Source organism: Strongylocentrotus purpuratus, unplaced genomic scaffold (assembly GCF_000002235.5).
Source record: "Strongylocentrotus purpuratus isolate Spur 01 unplaced genomic scaffold, Spur_5.0 spur5_contig_823, whole genome shotgun sequence".
Classification (NCBI taxonomy): domain Eukaryota; kingdom Metazoa; phylum Echinodermata; class Echinoidea; order Camarodonta; family Strongylocentrotidae; genus Strongylocentrotus; species Strongylocentrotus purpuratus.
The window spans coordinates 957,708-972,742 of NW_022145528.1; the positions used below are offsets into that span (position 1 = coordinate 957,708).

Below are 15,035 nucleotides of genomic sequence, written 5' to 3' on the forward strand. Positions count from 1 at the left end.
ATATATATATTTCTGTTATATATTGTGGTCGCCCTTTCCTCTTTTAAGAACTTTTTAAGTATCTATAGGCTTATACCTACGTACTGTAATACATATTTATCAGGACGTATACGTATCACCTGTAGAGCCTAATAAATATCAATTTATCTACCCTTTAGGGACTTATCTTTTTAAACATTTCATTTTGTAAACGTTGCCCTGATCATCCGAGATTTACATCCACGACCAACTCGTGGAGGTGTCATGGTATAGTGGTTCACTCACTGGATTATCAGTCCTCGGGTTATGGGTTCAAATCCCAGTCTAGTCCAGAATATGACCAATTAAATTCTTAACACCGTGATATAATCCGCCCTAGATGGGGGGGGGGGGGGGTGTAAAAATGGTGGAATGAAAACAAATGAGACTATGAATATGACGGACAAAGAAAGCGGACAAAATATACAGTTCCTCATTAATTTTACCCTCAACAATTGCTGTGGTAGACAAAGGAACATCCCTTCACTGCTATTATGTAAAAATGTGTAGAACAGGTGTCACATGCATATTTACCTGTTCTACTTATTTTTACATAATAGGTGTGAAGGGATGTTCCTTTGTCTACCACAGCAATTGTTGAGGGTAAAATGAGGAACTGTATATTTTGTCCTCTTTCTTTGTCCGTCATATGTTCATAGTGTGAAGACCCTCGTCCGACATTCACTTCGTTTGGGGTTTCGCTTCTTTTAGAAGAGCACCAACTATAGGGAGAAGGGTAAACTAGAAAACTCAACTAGAAGGCAATAATTGTTTTTTCAAGGAACCTATAATAAACAAGCATTGCTTTTAAATAGGTTTCTCACATTTCACTTAAAGGTAATACAAAGTTTTGGGAAATTTTGAAAATTGGGTGGATAGTGATTCTTTACAATTTTTATATATTTGAATGCCCCTGTGGATGTATTATAAGCACTAGAAAATTTAGCCCTTAATACACTTCTACTTTCAAGTAGGGGGGGGGGGGGGCTTCTCAGAATTGGTTTGGACGGGGGTGTGCTGCTCAAACCTCGAAACCCATACCCATTATTACCCGAAAATTTTTGCACATTTGAAAAAAATGACCCATTTTTAATGTTTTTTTTGTTAAAAGTGGAACCCATGTTTTTGGTAAAAAAGTGACCCATTAGAGTGGCACACCCCATATGTCCTAAGATGTGAGTACCCCCCCCCCCCTCCCCGGGTACATTTTCCTCCAATAACAAATTTCTCCAAGACAGTCCTCATTTTTCAAACTCTACAAAAATAAAAGCCACAAAGTAGCCATATTAAAAAAACACAATCACGCACTGGACAGAAATGTAAAATATACACGTCTTTTTCTCTAGATGTATCAATCTCCATCACCTACTTTCACGTCTACAACACACACCCACAACCCTCTATCAGATACATATTATATACTTGTACAGTCAAACCTGTCTTTTAAAGCCCCTCTGCACTACTTTGGCCAGGAGGGATTAGACCTCCCTGCATGGTCACCGACAGGTGTTTATCTCATCAAATCAGCTCTTGATTAACCTAAGAAAAAGTGGATCATGGGGGACCAATGGTCACCAATTAGGCATTGTCTGCTATATAGAGGGCGCAAGTAGTAGTACAAGTAGTGCAGTCAAACCTGTCTATAAAGGCCACCCAAGGGACAATCAAAGAGTAGCCATGGTAGACAGGTGGTCTTTCTAGACAGGTTCTACGACGCAGATTTCTTTCTTGGGGGAGACAAAATACATGGCCAGTATAGACAGGTTTTATGACGCACATTTCTTCCTTGGGGGAGACAAAATACATGGCCAGTATAGACAGGTTTTATGACGCACATTTCTTTCTTGGGGGAGACAAAATACACGGCAAGTATAGACAGGTTTTATGACGCACATTTCTTTCTTGGGGGAGACAAAATACATGGCCACTATAGACAGGTTTTATGCACCCATTTCTTTCTTGGGGGAGACAAAATACATGGCCAGTATAGACAGGTTTTATGCACCCATTTCTTTCTTGGGGGAGACAAAATACATGGCCAGTATAGACAGGTGACCTACTGACCTTTATAGACAGGTGGCCAGTAGGACAGGTTTGACTGCAATAGAAAGACAAGTTCATGCTAATCTAGTATCAGACACATGCATACTACATCCTATACATTGCGAAATATATGTAAAATAGATCTCCATTTAAGGAATACACACAAAACCATCCAAGTATTCAATTTCACATTCATCTCTTTATTGACATAAAAATATGACTTCAATATTTTTCAATTGGAAACATATGATGAATAAACTAATGCGTAAGTACAAACATTCTCTTCATTATATCCAGCAGAAACAAGTAATCATATCCTAATAACATTAAGGGCCATGTAAGAATAAAGGGGTATGCCGTAGTAAGGGAACCACTGGTAGATGGAGTTAAAACATTAAAATTTGGATTTTTTTTAACTTGAACTATCCATGAATCCAAATTTCAAAGTAATAGAGCATGGTGAGTGCAGAGCTGCCAACCTCCAGAACAGAAAATCAGTAATTACAAGGCTCAAAATCAGTAATTTGGGGAATAAATCAGTAATTTCTTATGCGGCGCTATAAATCTTTAATAAACGGCATGCCAACATTGTGTGGACGCATACGCGCATGATTATCTGAAATTTTTGGTGATTTTACTCGAACACAGTTGCTAAATATTGATTTTCAGGTCATCACAACACATCAGTTTTTCATGAAAAATTGGCTTCTATTAAGAGAATACTTGATACTTTTCTGCCTTTTTCATCAAGTGTTGGACTGCCGCCATACCGCACAGCACTCGCTACGATAAATCATGTTTAAAATTACGGATTAAATAAATAAATTTGTTTTTGTTTTAAAATCCGTAATTTTAGACAACATTCCTTACTGCCCTAATGATCGTTAATTTCCATACCAATTACGGGAAATCCGTACTAGTTGGCAGCTCCGCGAGTGATTTGACATACATGGAATGACCTTTCTACCAGTAAACACGAACAGCTGAGGATCTCTCTTTATACTTCCTATTTTCACTGAGTGATTGTTTCGCTACACAGAGGCTTGGTGAGCAAGAATTTGCTCCTTCACAGCAGACGCCATCTTTTTTCCTCTTTGTTTTGATCTTTCCATCTGTCTTTCTGTAGAGTAACATCCGACAATACTGAAGTACCCTTCTTTTCATTGGTGTGAAGAGTGATTATGTCGCTAGGTGAATGCTTGGTGACCTTGAATTTGCTCCTTCACAAAAGACGCCATCTCCACTCTCTTCCTCCGCCTTTTCTTCTTTCCTTCTTTCGTCTTGAATCAGACATCCTTCTGTACTCTCTCTTTTTCACTGCGAGTGAGCGTGTCATGACACAGAGTCTTGCTGGGCTTCACTTTGCCCATTCACATGCGATGATATCTTCACCCTCTTCCTCTTTCTCCTCTTTTTCTTTCCTTCTGTCTCTTTTGTCACAGCTGATGACTGCTCAGTACTCTTCTTCTTCTTCTTCTTCTTCACCGAGAGCGGGTTCGGCTGCTTGGGTCCTCTCCGCTTCTTTCTCTTCTTCTTTTCGTTATCCTTCCCACCCTCCCCTTCGAGTTTTTTCAAAGCGCTCTTCTCGAACTCGGAAGGGTTAATTTTCTTAGACGTCATTGAGGAGGCGGCTGCAGTAGAGGTCACCGAGGGTTTCTCTAGGACTATTGCGCTGAAATGGAGGTACAGAAGTGGAGCTCCGGGGGTTCCGTTGACCGATGCACTCAGATCTGGATCCTGTACATAAAAGAAAATAAAACAAAAAGATTCAATTGATACCTGCAAAGACATGTTTTTCCAGGTATCATTGCTTCATGAGTCAATTGCTCAGTACAAAAAAGGAAATGCTTATGCATGAATGAAAATTTCAAGATTAAAGTTTTATTTGAAAATAAACCATTTTAATGAATTGAATGAATGAATGAATCCCTATATCAGCACACACATGCACTTATACATCTGCAAGAATCTTCAGCAGTGAAGGAGGCAGATCATCTTGAAGAAGAACCAAACAAGTTTGGAAATGGCAAAGAGGTATTTCCTCATTTTGCAAACAATTACAAACCAGGAAGATACATGTATTTAAATAATCCATGTTTTCTAGTTTTTTCACAAACAATTTTGAAATTAAATTTTCGGTTGTAACAAAAAATCTCAAACCATCTTCATCTTAACAAGCTACCCGTATTATGAAAATCAGAAACAATTCAATTTTTTTTTTTAAAGAGGGGGGGGGGGGGGGGGGGGGATGCATAAAGAATTCAGCTACTACAAAATAGGGTACTGTAAGTTATACAATGCAATATCACTGAATTTATTTAACAAAAATACTGACCTGTGTAGCAACAAAGTAGTGGTTCTTGTTCGAGTCTGCCAACATGCTCATCACACACTTATGGGCGGAGACTGGACTGTCCTTGTGGCCGCATCTTCTCACCTGGTACCTCTTGAGGATGATGTAAGCTCCGTACACCGCCTTGCCTAAGGATTCAGCCTCCTTCAGGATGCAGTTTGTCGTTATTAACTAAATGGATTAAAGGTAATACAAAGTTTTGGTATGGGGTCATGAATTTGGTTCAAATGAACATATTGAAAGCATATGGGATCCTACAATTTTCAGTGACTGTTGTCGCGGTTGAAATCGAGTCAATGTAGCCTAAATAAGAAACTCTTTATGTTGTATAGCTCCCTCTCATCTCAAGGTCAAGATATTAATTAAGCTATAAAACAATGTTTCTTGACTAAAATTGACCGATTAGATATTCCCGTTTATATATCACAACTACATCTTATGAGATTTTCACGGTCGCAGCTACAATTGTACGGCCGTTAGCGCTATTTGAAATTTATCAAAACTTACCAGGAGCACCTGTAAATTTTTATATTCAATTTTTCTCGAAAGCAGAAGTGTTTTAGGGGCTAAATTTTTTAGTGCTTATAATACATCCACAGGCCAGGGGCATCCAAATATATCAAAAGTGTAAAGAATCACTATCCACCCAATTTTCAAAATTTCCCAAAACGTTGTAATACCTTTATGTTAATGGAAGTAGATTTAGAGTTTGAATATTTAGCACTTCAGGATTGAACACTACAATTAATAAAGGTGGAATTATATATATACTGCATTATAATGAACAATGTATGTATCTGTGCTTGATAATAGAGGCCTTTAGAGGAACAAGTTACAGAGTTTTCACACACAGATGTAGGTAACTCCTGATTTGTAGCAAGAACAAAATGTATGACAAGACAGAGAATGAAACAACAAAGAGAAACAAGATATGACTACATGAAAGAATGATGAGAGCAAGTTATGAAAGAAGAACGCGCGAGAGAGAGAGAAGGGAGACAGAAACTGAGGCTGAGGTCAAATGATAAACACATACAAATGCTTTATATTTTATGTAAATTTTGAAGGACATCACGATTCTATGAAAATCTTTTAAAAGAGCCAAAAAATGTCAGATTCTAACTTAAAGCCTGTCTGCACTAGTTTGGCCAGGGGGATTAGACCTCCCTGCAAGGTCACTGACAGGTGTTTATCTCATCAAATCAGCTCTAAATTAACATAAGAAAAAGAGGATCATGGGGGACCAATGGTCACCGATTAGGCATTGTTTGCTATATAGAGGGAGCGAGTAGCTACAAGTAGGATAGTCTGGCTTAAGACAAAATTGGTCTTACCTGCACTTCACCTCCTAAATATTTAGGCAGCTGTTCCTTGATGTTAATCTTGTTTTGGAGAGCCATGTGCGTGAAGGTTCCATCTATGAGGACCTGGTGAGGCTCTCGGAAGTTGAAGTTGTGCTTGTAGAAGCCCAGGTACTTGCGGGCGTGTTTGTACCTCTTCACCTTCATGGTGCCTGCCTTGTTTGCCGGAAGACGATTCCTTAAAGATCAGTTCAGCTCAAGTCAAAGATGAATCTTGGCACCTGCATTCAAATAAAAAACAAAATACTATTATATTTGACTATCAATATTGAGTAGAGAAGAAAGAGAATGAAACTATTACCATGAAACCATTTTGTGTAACCGATCGACTCACTCAGCTTTACAATTTCAGCGATTTAACATGAATATTAAATGTAAATCTAAATGGCATCACAACTAGATCTTTACATTGACACGACTGATGTTTTTTTCAGATTGGACAGGCTTTAAATGGCAAAATGCCGCATTTTAGGTACAATAACAGGCTACAGCTACAGTATAAACAAACTCGCTGCGGCAACTCCCTGCTTAGACGGCCACCAGGCCAGGGGCGGTGTGATGTGCCCGGAGTTTCAGGCGACCAGCAACTGCGTCGTCCGTTGAACTGATGAAAGCCGCGAGCGTTGCGTTTCATTCAACAAATTAAGACTGACAAGCGATTTTAATATCATAATTATGGGCATCACTGAGACATCACATTCATTTTCAAACTCTTCTAATAATTTTTACTTACGCGAATATTCTGTGACGCGGTAGGATCCAAATTTAGCTTACGTGATTCTCGCTGGCCTTTGCAGACATGTGCTTGTGTGACGTCTCGCCTTATGAATATTCATATTCTTTTAAAACAACATGGCGGCGCACATGTGCCTTCAAGTCTTTGCTGGCTGCTACGAAAGGACCACTTTCGGATACGATTTATTGGAAAATGAATCGGAGGTATGACATTTAACACATGTATACACAGTGATTACTATTGATTCATTAAAATTTGCTGGTAGAACTGCACTGCTGAGCTAGCTTGATCTTGAGTGGCGCGTGCATGATAACTTACTCGACAGAGCTTTGCTGCCGCCGCCGCACCGGGTGCAGGTGCGTCGGAGCTCCACGGCGCTGCGCACTGATATTAAATGGCCTAGATCTAGACAGAAATAACCATTTTTTATGGGGAATACGTTATAAAAACTGACATTTGTCAACCTTTTCTATGGCCATACACAGACTGTAATCCTTGACCATGGCACAACAAGGCCAAGGGGGGAAACCGGAAGGGGGTTTAAAAACTAGTAAAAAGCAATTGTCGCAGGAATCTGGCGAAAATTTTGCCCTCGTCTCACGTCGGAAGCTATAGATCTACAGGTATTCGTAAAAATAATGGCAATCAAACACAAAAGACATTGTTTGTGTATGCGATAAGGGGAGCCAGATCGATGTACAGTAGATCGATGATCGATGATCACAAAACCAAATTCAGAACCATGATGATTTGTGAAATTAATTAACTTTTTTCTCCATCAATTTGCTGTTTGTAATGTTAAAACCTCTTGAGAATACATTCTGACTTTTCTGTAACATATAACTTTGATGTTTGTCTGATGTTTGTCGGATAAAGGAGTGAAACTTCAATCATTTTACTGTCTCCAGCGATTTGGTTCAAGATGGATAAAAAATGAAAGTGTGAATTTTCTCTGTAGGCCCTATGCCCACATTAAAATGAAAGCTAAAGATGTATATCTTTCTATAATAAGTAATGGCCTCCATGCCAGAACTTGAAGGAGAGACCTTACTCATAGGATATCATTAGTTGAGATATCTAGTCTAATGCTTCGAGGGTTCAGAGACACAAAGACGTAACTCCATATTTTGCCAAATGAGTTTTTGATATCAAAATGTTCAGAAAAATGTGGACTTTCCAGGAAACACAAAGACTTAACTCCACCAGCACCCTATTGAAGTCAATGGCTAGTGAAACATAGACTTAACTCCTTAAGGCCGAAGTGCTCAGTGACGCATAAGCCAATTTTTCTCAAACTGGCCAAAATGGAGTTACGTCTTTGTGTCACTGACTCCTCAACTTACACTTATTATAATTTCAGGATGGTTGCCAGTATTCCTTCAAAGGGAGGTTTACAAACAATGCCCACACCGGCTGCATCAAATCCCTGGCCGCAAGCAGTCGTCACTTAGCCTCGGGGAGCACCGATGAACTTGTCAATCTTTATGATCTGGAGAAGAATGTTGAGCTGGGATCTCTCCTGCAGCATGATGGTAGGTAGTCACAGCTTTCCTTCTTTTTATGAAGGAGGTTCAGGAAGGTTATAAATCAGGCCTGATAATTATCCGATTTGAATTGGTTTCCTGATTTTTTTTCCCCCGAGTTTTGTAATATTCTTTTTTTTTCTTCTTCCTGATTTACCCCTATTTTTCCCTCATTTTCCCTTATTTTCCCTATTTTTCTCAATTTCCTTACTCAAAAAGGGGGGAATGTAGTCAGATGGCATTCCCCCCCCCCCATTTTTTTACTCAAGGGGGGGGGGGGGGAGAGGGGTTAAGGAAAAACACCTATTTGTAATAGGTGTTTTATTACCCCTTAATTAATACAAAAATAAGAAATCTTTTGGATATTTTATGGCAGTCATTGAATTTGAAACTATTTACCACTTGCAATATACAGCATGTGAATATCTTGGCACAATAAAGTGTTGTCAGTGGCATAGCTTGTGGAGACATGTGCAATTGTCACCCCCCCCCCCCCCTCTATCAAATTGTTTAAGAGGGAGGATGACGATTTTATCCTTCTTATTTAACCATTAATAAAGTTTGACTCGTGGTGACCCCATAGGCAAACTTTCTCCAGTATATTCTGTCCTGTGCAGCTTTATACAGCTATCTGTAGAATTTGTCTGTTTTTTGTTTTTTGTTTTTGGTCATACTTTCTAGCCATCTAATCTTTATGGCATCCTCAATCATCTGTCTTCCTCTTTTTCTTTAATTTAATTTTTACAATTTATTGAAAAATATTATCTTAGAAGTATGTTCATCTTGGTGTTATTTCCTTTAGGTTCTGTGACATCACTAAGTTACCATGACGATGGCCACATGGTCAGTGGTGGAGAAGATGGGGTCATTTGCATATGGGGCACCAAGAACTGGGAGTGTATGAAGATTCTCAAGGGCCACAAGTAAGTGATTGTGGCACAAATAAATGTGATATCCTTTTCACAGTCCAATTAATTAGTTTATTCAAATTATACTTTTCATGTTTTGATTGTTTGTTTGCTTTACCTGACTGCTCAGAAATGTGTATGCTTGTATCAAAGTAAGCAGCCAGGGGATATATGGCTTCAAGTCCTCTCCGAGGGACTTGGTAATGAGGATTAATGCCTTACTGAAGGGCACTAGTGTTGGACTTGGTTTCAAACCCTGGGCCTCCTGGTTACGAGACCACTGCTCTACTACTGAGCAATTGTGCCTCGATCCTGATAGTTCATTTTGATGACCCAAATGCTGCCTGAGGTTGGACAGAAAGAGAGATGAAATCTTTCAAGGGCACTTATTGAACTAATGGCTATGTTATTTCATCATTATCACACGTTAGGGTTATCTTGTACATCTGACAAGGGCATTTTAATGTTGATAAAGTTTTTGTGTCATACTGTGTAACCCCTCTGTCCTTACATCACCAATGTACATATTTTTTAGGGTTGATGTAGATTCAGTAGCAGTTCACACTTGTGGCAAAATGGCCTTCTGTATTTTCTTTCTTTCTCTTTTTCTTTTTCCTTCTTTCTCGCTTTCTTGAATGGTGTGTGAATGCTTTAGCAATAAACTTTATTTCTGATTGCCTCTTTATTCAAAATTGTACATATTTTGCAGAGATGCTGTTAACTCAGTAGCAGTACACCCTTCTGGTAAGATAGCCCTCTCCGTCAGCAAAGACAAGACGTTACGGACGTGGAACTTACTCAAAGGCAGAGCAGCTTACACAACCAATATTAAGAAAGGTGAGTTTCACTTTACATTAAAGGTAAAGACCAGTTATGGTCATGCGATTGCATTGTGAAAGAAACGTTGTGGAATCGATCAGAAAAGGTTGATCATCTAGCATCTAGCATCTGCAAGGTTCTGGAATCATCAAAATGATAAGAAATTTGGCCCATTCTTCGTAAAGTTACAAGCACTATACACAGAAAGATGTATATGGGACTACCCTATATCTCTCACAGACCACGAGAGAAACAAATTTACCAAATATATGAATTAGTAGGCGGTTTCTCAGCAAATTTTTTATCATCACGTATTAGTCAAAACATATTCTTTCACATGATTGGTAATGAGAGCTTCCATTTCATTTTTTTTTAAATTGGGGCGTTTCCAATACTGGTCTTTACCTTTAAAGAGGCATGTTCCCCGTATTCCAGAGGGCGTTCAAAATACGTACCCGCTGGCGGACGGTGCTAGCTGCCTATTGACACCAACAGAATACGGCTCTTACGCAGATGGCATGTTCCGAATGCCCGGACAATACCGATTATCGCATACATGTGCCGAAGTAATGCCAATCGCAGTTCGGCTCTAAGATTCGGCTGCTGTTTCCGCCCACTTTCGTGACGTCGCGATCGTCAGCGATCAGCTGGCTTGGCGAAGGCAGGCCAGGCCGCGCGTACTTTGATTGACAGCTGTATGCAAATTAGAAGTCGATCTTCGGAACCAAGATGGCGATGACTAGAGCAGCGATAACTACACTGGCGGGAACGTGCCACTTTAACATAATGTACATGTTAGCCTGGGCAGCATTTCATGAAACCGTCATAAGTACAAGTTCACTGACATCCCATTGAAACACGTGTTAAACTTGATACATGCGTTTCAATGAGATGTAGGTGAACTTGTACTTATGACGGTTTCGTGAGATGCTGCCCAGGGTCTTGCCATAACATAAGACACTGCATGCTTCTGGCAAGCATCAACGCTTTACAAATCGAAATATGAAGAGTAAATTCATCTAACAAAAAGGGTATCAACAAGCGCAGTGGCGGATCCAGGGGGGGGGGAGGGCCTGGCCCCCGGGGAAAAAAAATGTGTAAAAACACGTTAATTTTACCTTTTTGGGGAGATGGCCCCCCCCCCCCCCCCCTGGTGCTCAAGGGGGGGGGGGTACAAATTTTCAAATTTTCGAGAGCCAAAAAAAAAGAAAAAAGTGAGGTTTTAGGTTCAGTGCACTTCATTTTTCATCATTTCTGAATGTATATTTCAAGCGAAAATGCACATCGCCACTATTACCACAACTCTATAGTGATTCACTTTCAGACTTTGTGTGCGTTATTCTTTCAGTTTCGGACATCGTTCTATGGTCACCCGATGGTCAGCTCTATGCGGTCATCACTAACGACCTTGTGGAGATCTATGACATCACTACTGCTACCGTCTGCTGCTCGTACAAAAGCAATGTCAAGATACTCTCTGCATGTTTCCTAACAGTAAGTAGGCCATATTTATAAGATGAAACAAAAACTATAAATGTAAACCTCTGTAAAAGACTAGTCTCACGTAATGAGCAATGATACTAGAACCTAAGATACTTCCCAAATTGATCTCCTGGGCCCCGTCTTCTAAAGAGTTAATATCAACAATCGCAACTTATGCGATTGATATCAATCACAACTATGTACATAAGAGATAGGAGACTGCAAACTTGCGATTGATTGGAGAACTTACCATTGATTTGATTTGGATCAATCGTAACTCTTTTAATAAGACGGGCCCTGAAGTTTATGTTGAAAATGATATCAGATATTGGTGTTACAGTTCCTGTCTCACTGATTTATGTGAATGAGTCTTCAGCAAAGATTTTATGGGACCAGGGCAGTTGTTTCCAGACAGACTGATCCAATAAAACATATGAGCTTATCCCTTTACTTCTATAGCAGAGCTGCCAACCATTCCGTTTTTGCCGGAATTACTCCGTTTTTTCCTCCAAATTATGGTATTACGTTTTTTCTCTATAAAATACTGTTTTCTTTTTTTTTTTACATACCACACGTTGAACAACTGCCCTAAAATGGTGATTTGATCACAAATTCAATAGAAAACTAATTTTAAAACATACTTGAAGAGAAAAATATTCTTAAAAAGAATGAAATGCCGATAATACCAAAACAAAAAAACCTGCTTGTATGGAAAAACGGCATGAAGAATGAACATTTCTGCATTAGGAGTGTGTCGCTCGTGATTGTAAGTTTCGTTTTTATGAATTCCTTTTTTTTGCTTGAAATTCCTGTTTTTGGCCATCACGATTCCTTTTTTTGGTCGCACAAGGTTGGCAGCTCTGCTATAGGTTTAAGTGGAGGTGTTGTAGTAGTAGAGTGAGTGGTTCATTCGATTGACTTTCAAATGATGAGCACAGTATGAATGTATTGTGGCAAGACGCTAATCCACATTTTGCCACTCTCCACCCAGGGGGGTGTTTCACAAAGATCCTAAGTAGAACTTAACACTAAGTTGGACTTAAAAATTATGGACAGCCATTGGAGCCTTAAAATGAAATATATCCAAAAGCAGAAATTCAAGTGTTTTAGACTTTTTTTATAAATTCCACGCCAAGAACATGAAATCTCCCATGATAATAGAAAATATGAATGATTTGAATCAACATTTTATGCCTTCTAAAAAAAAAATTACAAAATGTTTTCAAGGATGCTAATGGCTTCCCATAAATTTTAAGTCCAACTTAGAGATAAGTTCAACTTAGGATCTTTGTGAAACACCCCCAGGTGTTAGGGGACCCAATGTGCTGGAACGCTGCGTATTTGACCTGGGATAATAATAGTAATAATGTAGGAGGGCCAGGGGTGTCACGGCATGACAGACATTAGTCATATACAAGAAGCTATTATAATTATTATTGCCTTATATTTTAAATAGAGAAGGTTGAGTTCTGGGAATAGGTGAAAAATAATTTGGGAGAATTATCATTGTTATTTTGCAAGTGTGAGAGAACATCAGATAAAAATGTTCCCTGAAAAGCATGGCTATTCAAATGCTTTCATATTCTAAATATGACATGTAACAACATAAAAATCAGGATGGACTTTTATGCAACATGTTTGTGTAGCCCCATATACATCTTACTGTGTACAGTGCTTGTAACTTTACCAAGACTGGGCCAAACTTCTTATCATTTTGATGATTCCAGAACCTTGCAGTACACATCAATACTTATGCTAGATGATCAACCTTTTCTGATTGATTCCACACCGTTTTTATGCCTCCGCTACCGAAGGTGGTGCCTGAGGCATCATGTTTTCGGGTTGTCCGTCCGTACGTCCGTCCGTACGTCCGTCCCGTTTGACCGTTATCACAATATCTCAAGAACCATTTAAGATTTAAACTTAAGACTCGGGAATAGTATTTATCACCATAGGAAGACGATCTGATTAGATTTTGGAGTACGTAGGTCAAAGGTCACAGGTCACAGAGGTCAACTTATGAAATTCCTTGTATTGAGTTTGTTAGCGCGATATCTCAAGAACCATTTGAGATTTAAACTTCAAACTTAAGGATAGTATGTATCACCATAGGAAGACGATCTGATTAGATTTTGGAGCATGTAGGTCAAAGGTCAAGGGTCACAGAGGTCAACTTATGAAATTCCATACATTGAGATTGTTATCATAATATCTCAAGAACCACTGGAGATTTAAACTTCAAACTTAATGATAGTGTGTATCACCATAGGAAGACAATCTGATTAGATTTTGGAGCACGTAGGTCAAAGGTCAAGGGTCACAGAGGTCAACTTATGAAATTCCATACATTGAGATCGTTATCGCGATATCTCAAGAACCACTGGAGAATTTTCACTTCAAACTTAATGATAGTATGTATCACCATATCATAATATCTCAAGAACCACTGGAGATTTAAACTTCAAACTTAATGATAGTGTGTATCACCATAGGAAGACAATCTGATTAGATTTTGGAGCACGTAGGTCAAAGGTCAAGGGTCACAGAGGTCAACTTATGAAATTCCATACATTGAGATTGTTATCATGATATCTCAAGAACCACTGGAGATTTAAACTCCAAACTTGTTTAAATTGCTCTATGGCGGAGGCATCATTTTCGACTGCGAGCAGTCAAAATTCCATCTAGTTTTTTAATAGGCTAGTTTCCCCACAATGAATGTACATACATGCCATTAGATGGATCCTGACCCCCATACCCTTTGAAAGGGGCGAAGGGGCAAATATTGCAAAAATTTGAATTATCACAACTTTCGTGCCGAAATTGTAAGGGCCGGAATGGTTCAGCATTTTGGAGGAAAATATTTTTTTTCTTTAATAGGCTAGTTTCCCCACAATGAATGTACATACATGCCATTAGATGGATCCTGACCCCCATATCCCTTTGAAAGGGGCGTAGGGGCAAATATTGTAAAAATTTGAATTATCACAACTTTCGGGCCGAAATTAGAAGGTCCGGGGTGGTTCAGCATTTTGGAGGAAAATATTTTTTTTTTTTAATAAGTTAGTTTCCCCATAATGAATGCCATTAGATGGATCTTGACCCCCATATCCCTTGGAAAGGGGCGTAGGGGCAAATATTGTGATAATTTGAATTATCACAACTTTCGGGCCGAAATTAGAAGGTCCGGGGTGGCTCAGCAATTTGGAGGAAAATATATATTTTTTTTAATAGGTTAGTTTCCCCACAATGAATGTCCATACATGCCATTAGATGGATCTTGACCCCGATATCTCTTTGAAAGGGGCGTAGGGGCAAATATTGTGATAATTTGAATAAACACCAATTTCAGGCCGAAATGGTAAGGGCCGGGGTGGTTCAGCATTTTGGAGGAAAATATTTTTTTTTTTTAATAGGCTAGTTTCCCCACAATGAATGTACATACATGCCATTAGATGGATCCTGACCCCCATATCCCTTTGAAAGGGGCGAAGGGGCAAATATTGTAAAAATTTGAATTATCACAACTTTCGTGCCAAAATTGTAAGGGCCGGGGTGGTTCAGCATTTTGGAGGAAAATATTATATTTTTTGAATAGGCTAGTTTCCCCACAATGAATGTACATACATGCCATTAGATGGATCCTGACCCCCATATCCCTTTGAAAGGGGCGAAGGGGCAAATATTGTAAAAATTTGAATTATCACAACTTTAGTGCCGAAATTGTAAGGGCCGGGGTGGTTCAACATCTTTAAGGAAAATATTATATTTTTTTAATAGGCTAGTTTCCCC

At 39.1% G+C, this 15,035-nt stretch overlaps 2 protein-coding genes across 2 annotated transcripts; one reads left to right on the plus strand and one right to left on the minus strand.

Moving 5' to 3' along the window:
• Positions 1-2,907: 2,907 nt before the first annotated feature.
• On the minus strand, positions 2,908-5,922 carry LOC590548 (rRNA-processing protein UTP23 homolog). The gene is made up of 3 exons (XM_011682665.2): positions 5,749-5,922; positions 4,397-4,585; positions 2,908-3,798 (listed from the first exon to the last, which is right to left on the minus strand). The coding sequence occupies exons 1-3, from the start codon at positions 5,920-5,922 to the stop codon at positions 3,394-3,396; spliced, it is 768 nt and encodes a 255-aa protein (XP_011680967.1). The 3' UTR covers positions 2,908-3,393.
• Positions 5,923-6,560: 638 nt separating this feature from the next.
• LOC115918538 (p21-activated protein kinase-interacting protein 1-like) lies at positions 6,561-11,344 on the plus strand. The gene is made up of 5 exons (XM_030982194.1): positions 6,561-6,714; positions 7,872-8,043; positions 8,837-8,957; positions 9,652-9,779; positions 11,110-11,344. The coding sequence occupies exons 1-5, from the start codon at positions 6,628-6,630 to the stop codon at positions 11,274-11,276; spliced, it is 675 nt and encodes a 224-aa protein (XP_030838054.1). The 5' UTR covers positions 6,561-6,627; the 3' UTR covers positions 11,277-11,344.
• The last annotated feature ends 3,691 nt before the right edge of the window (positions 11,345-15,035 follow it).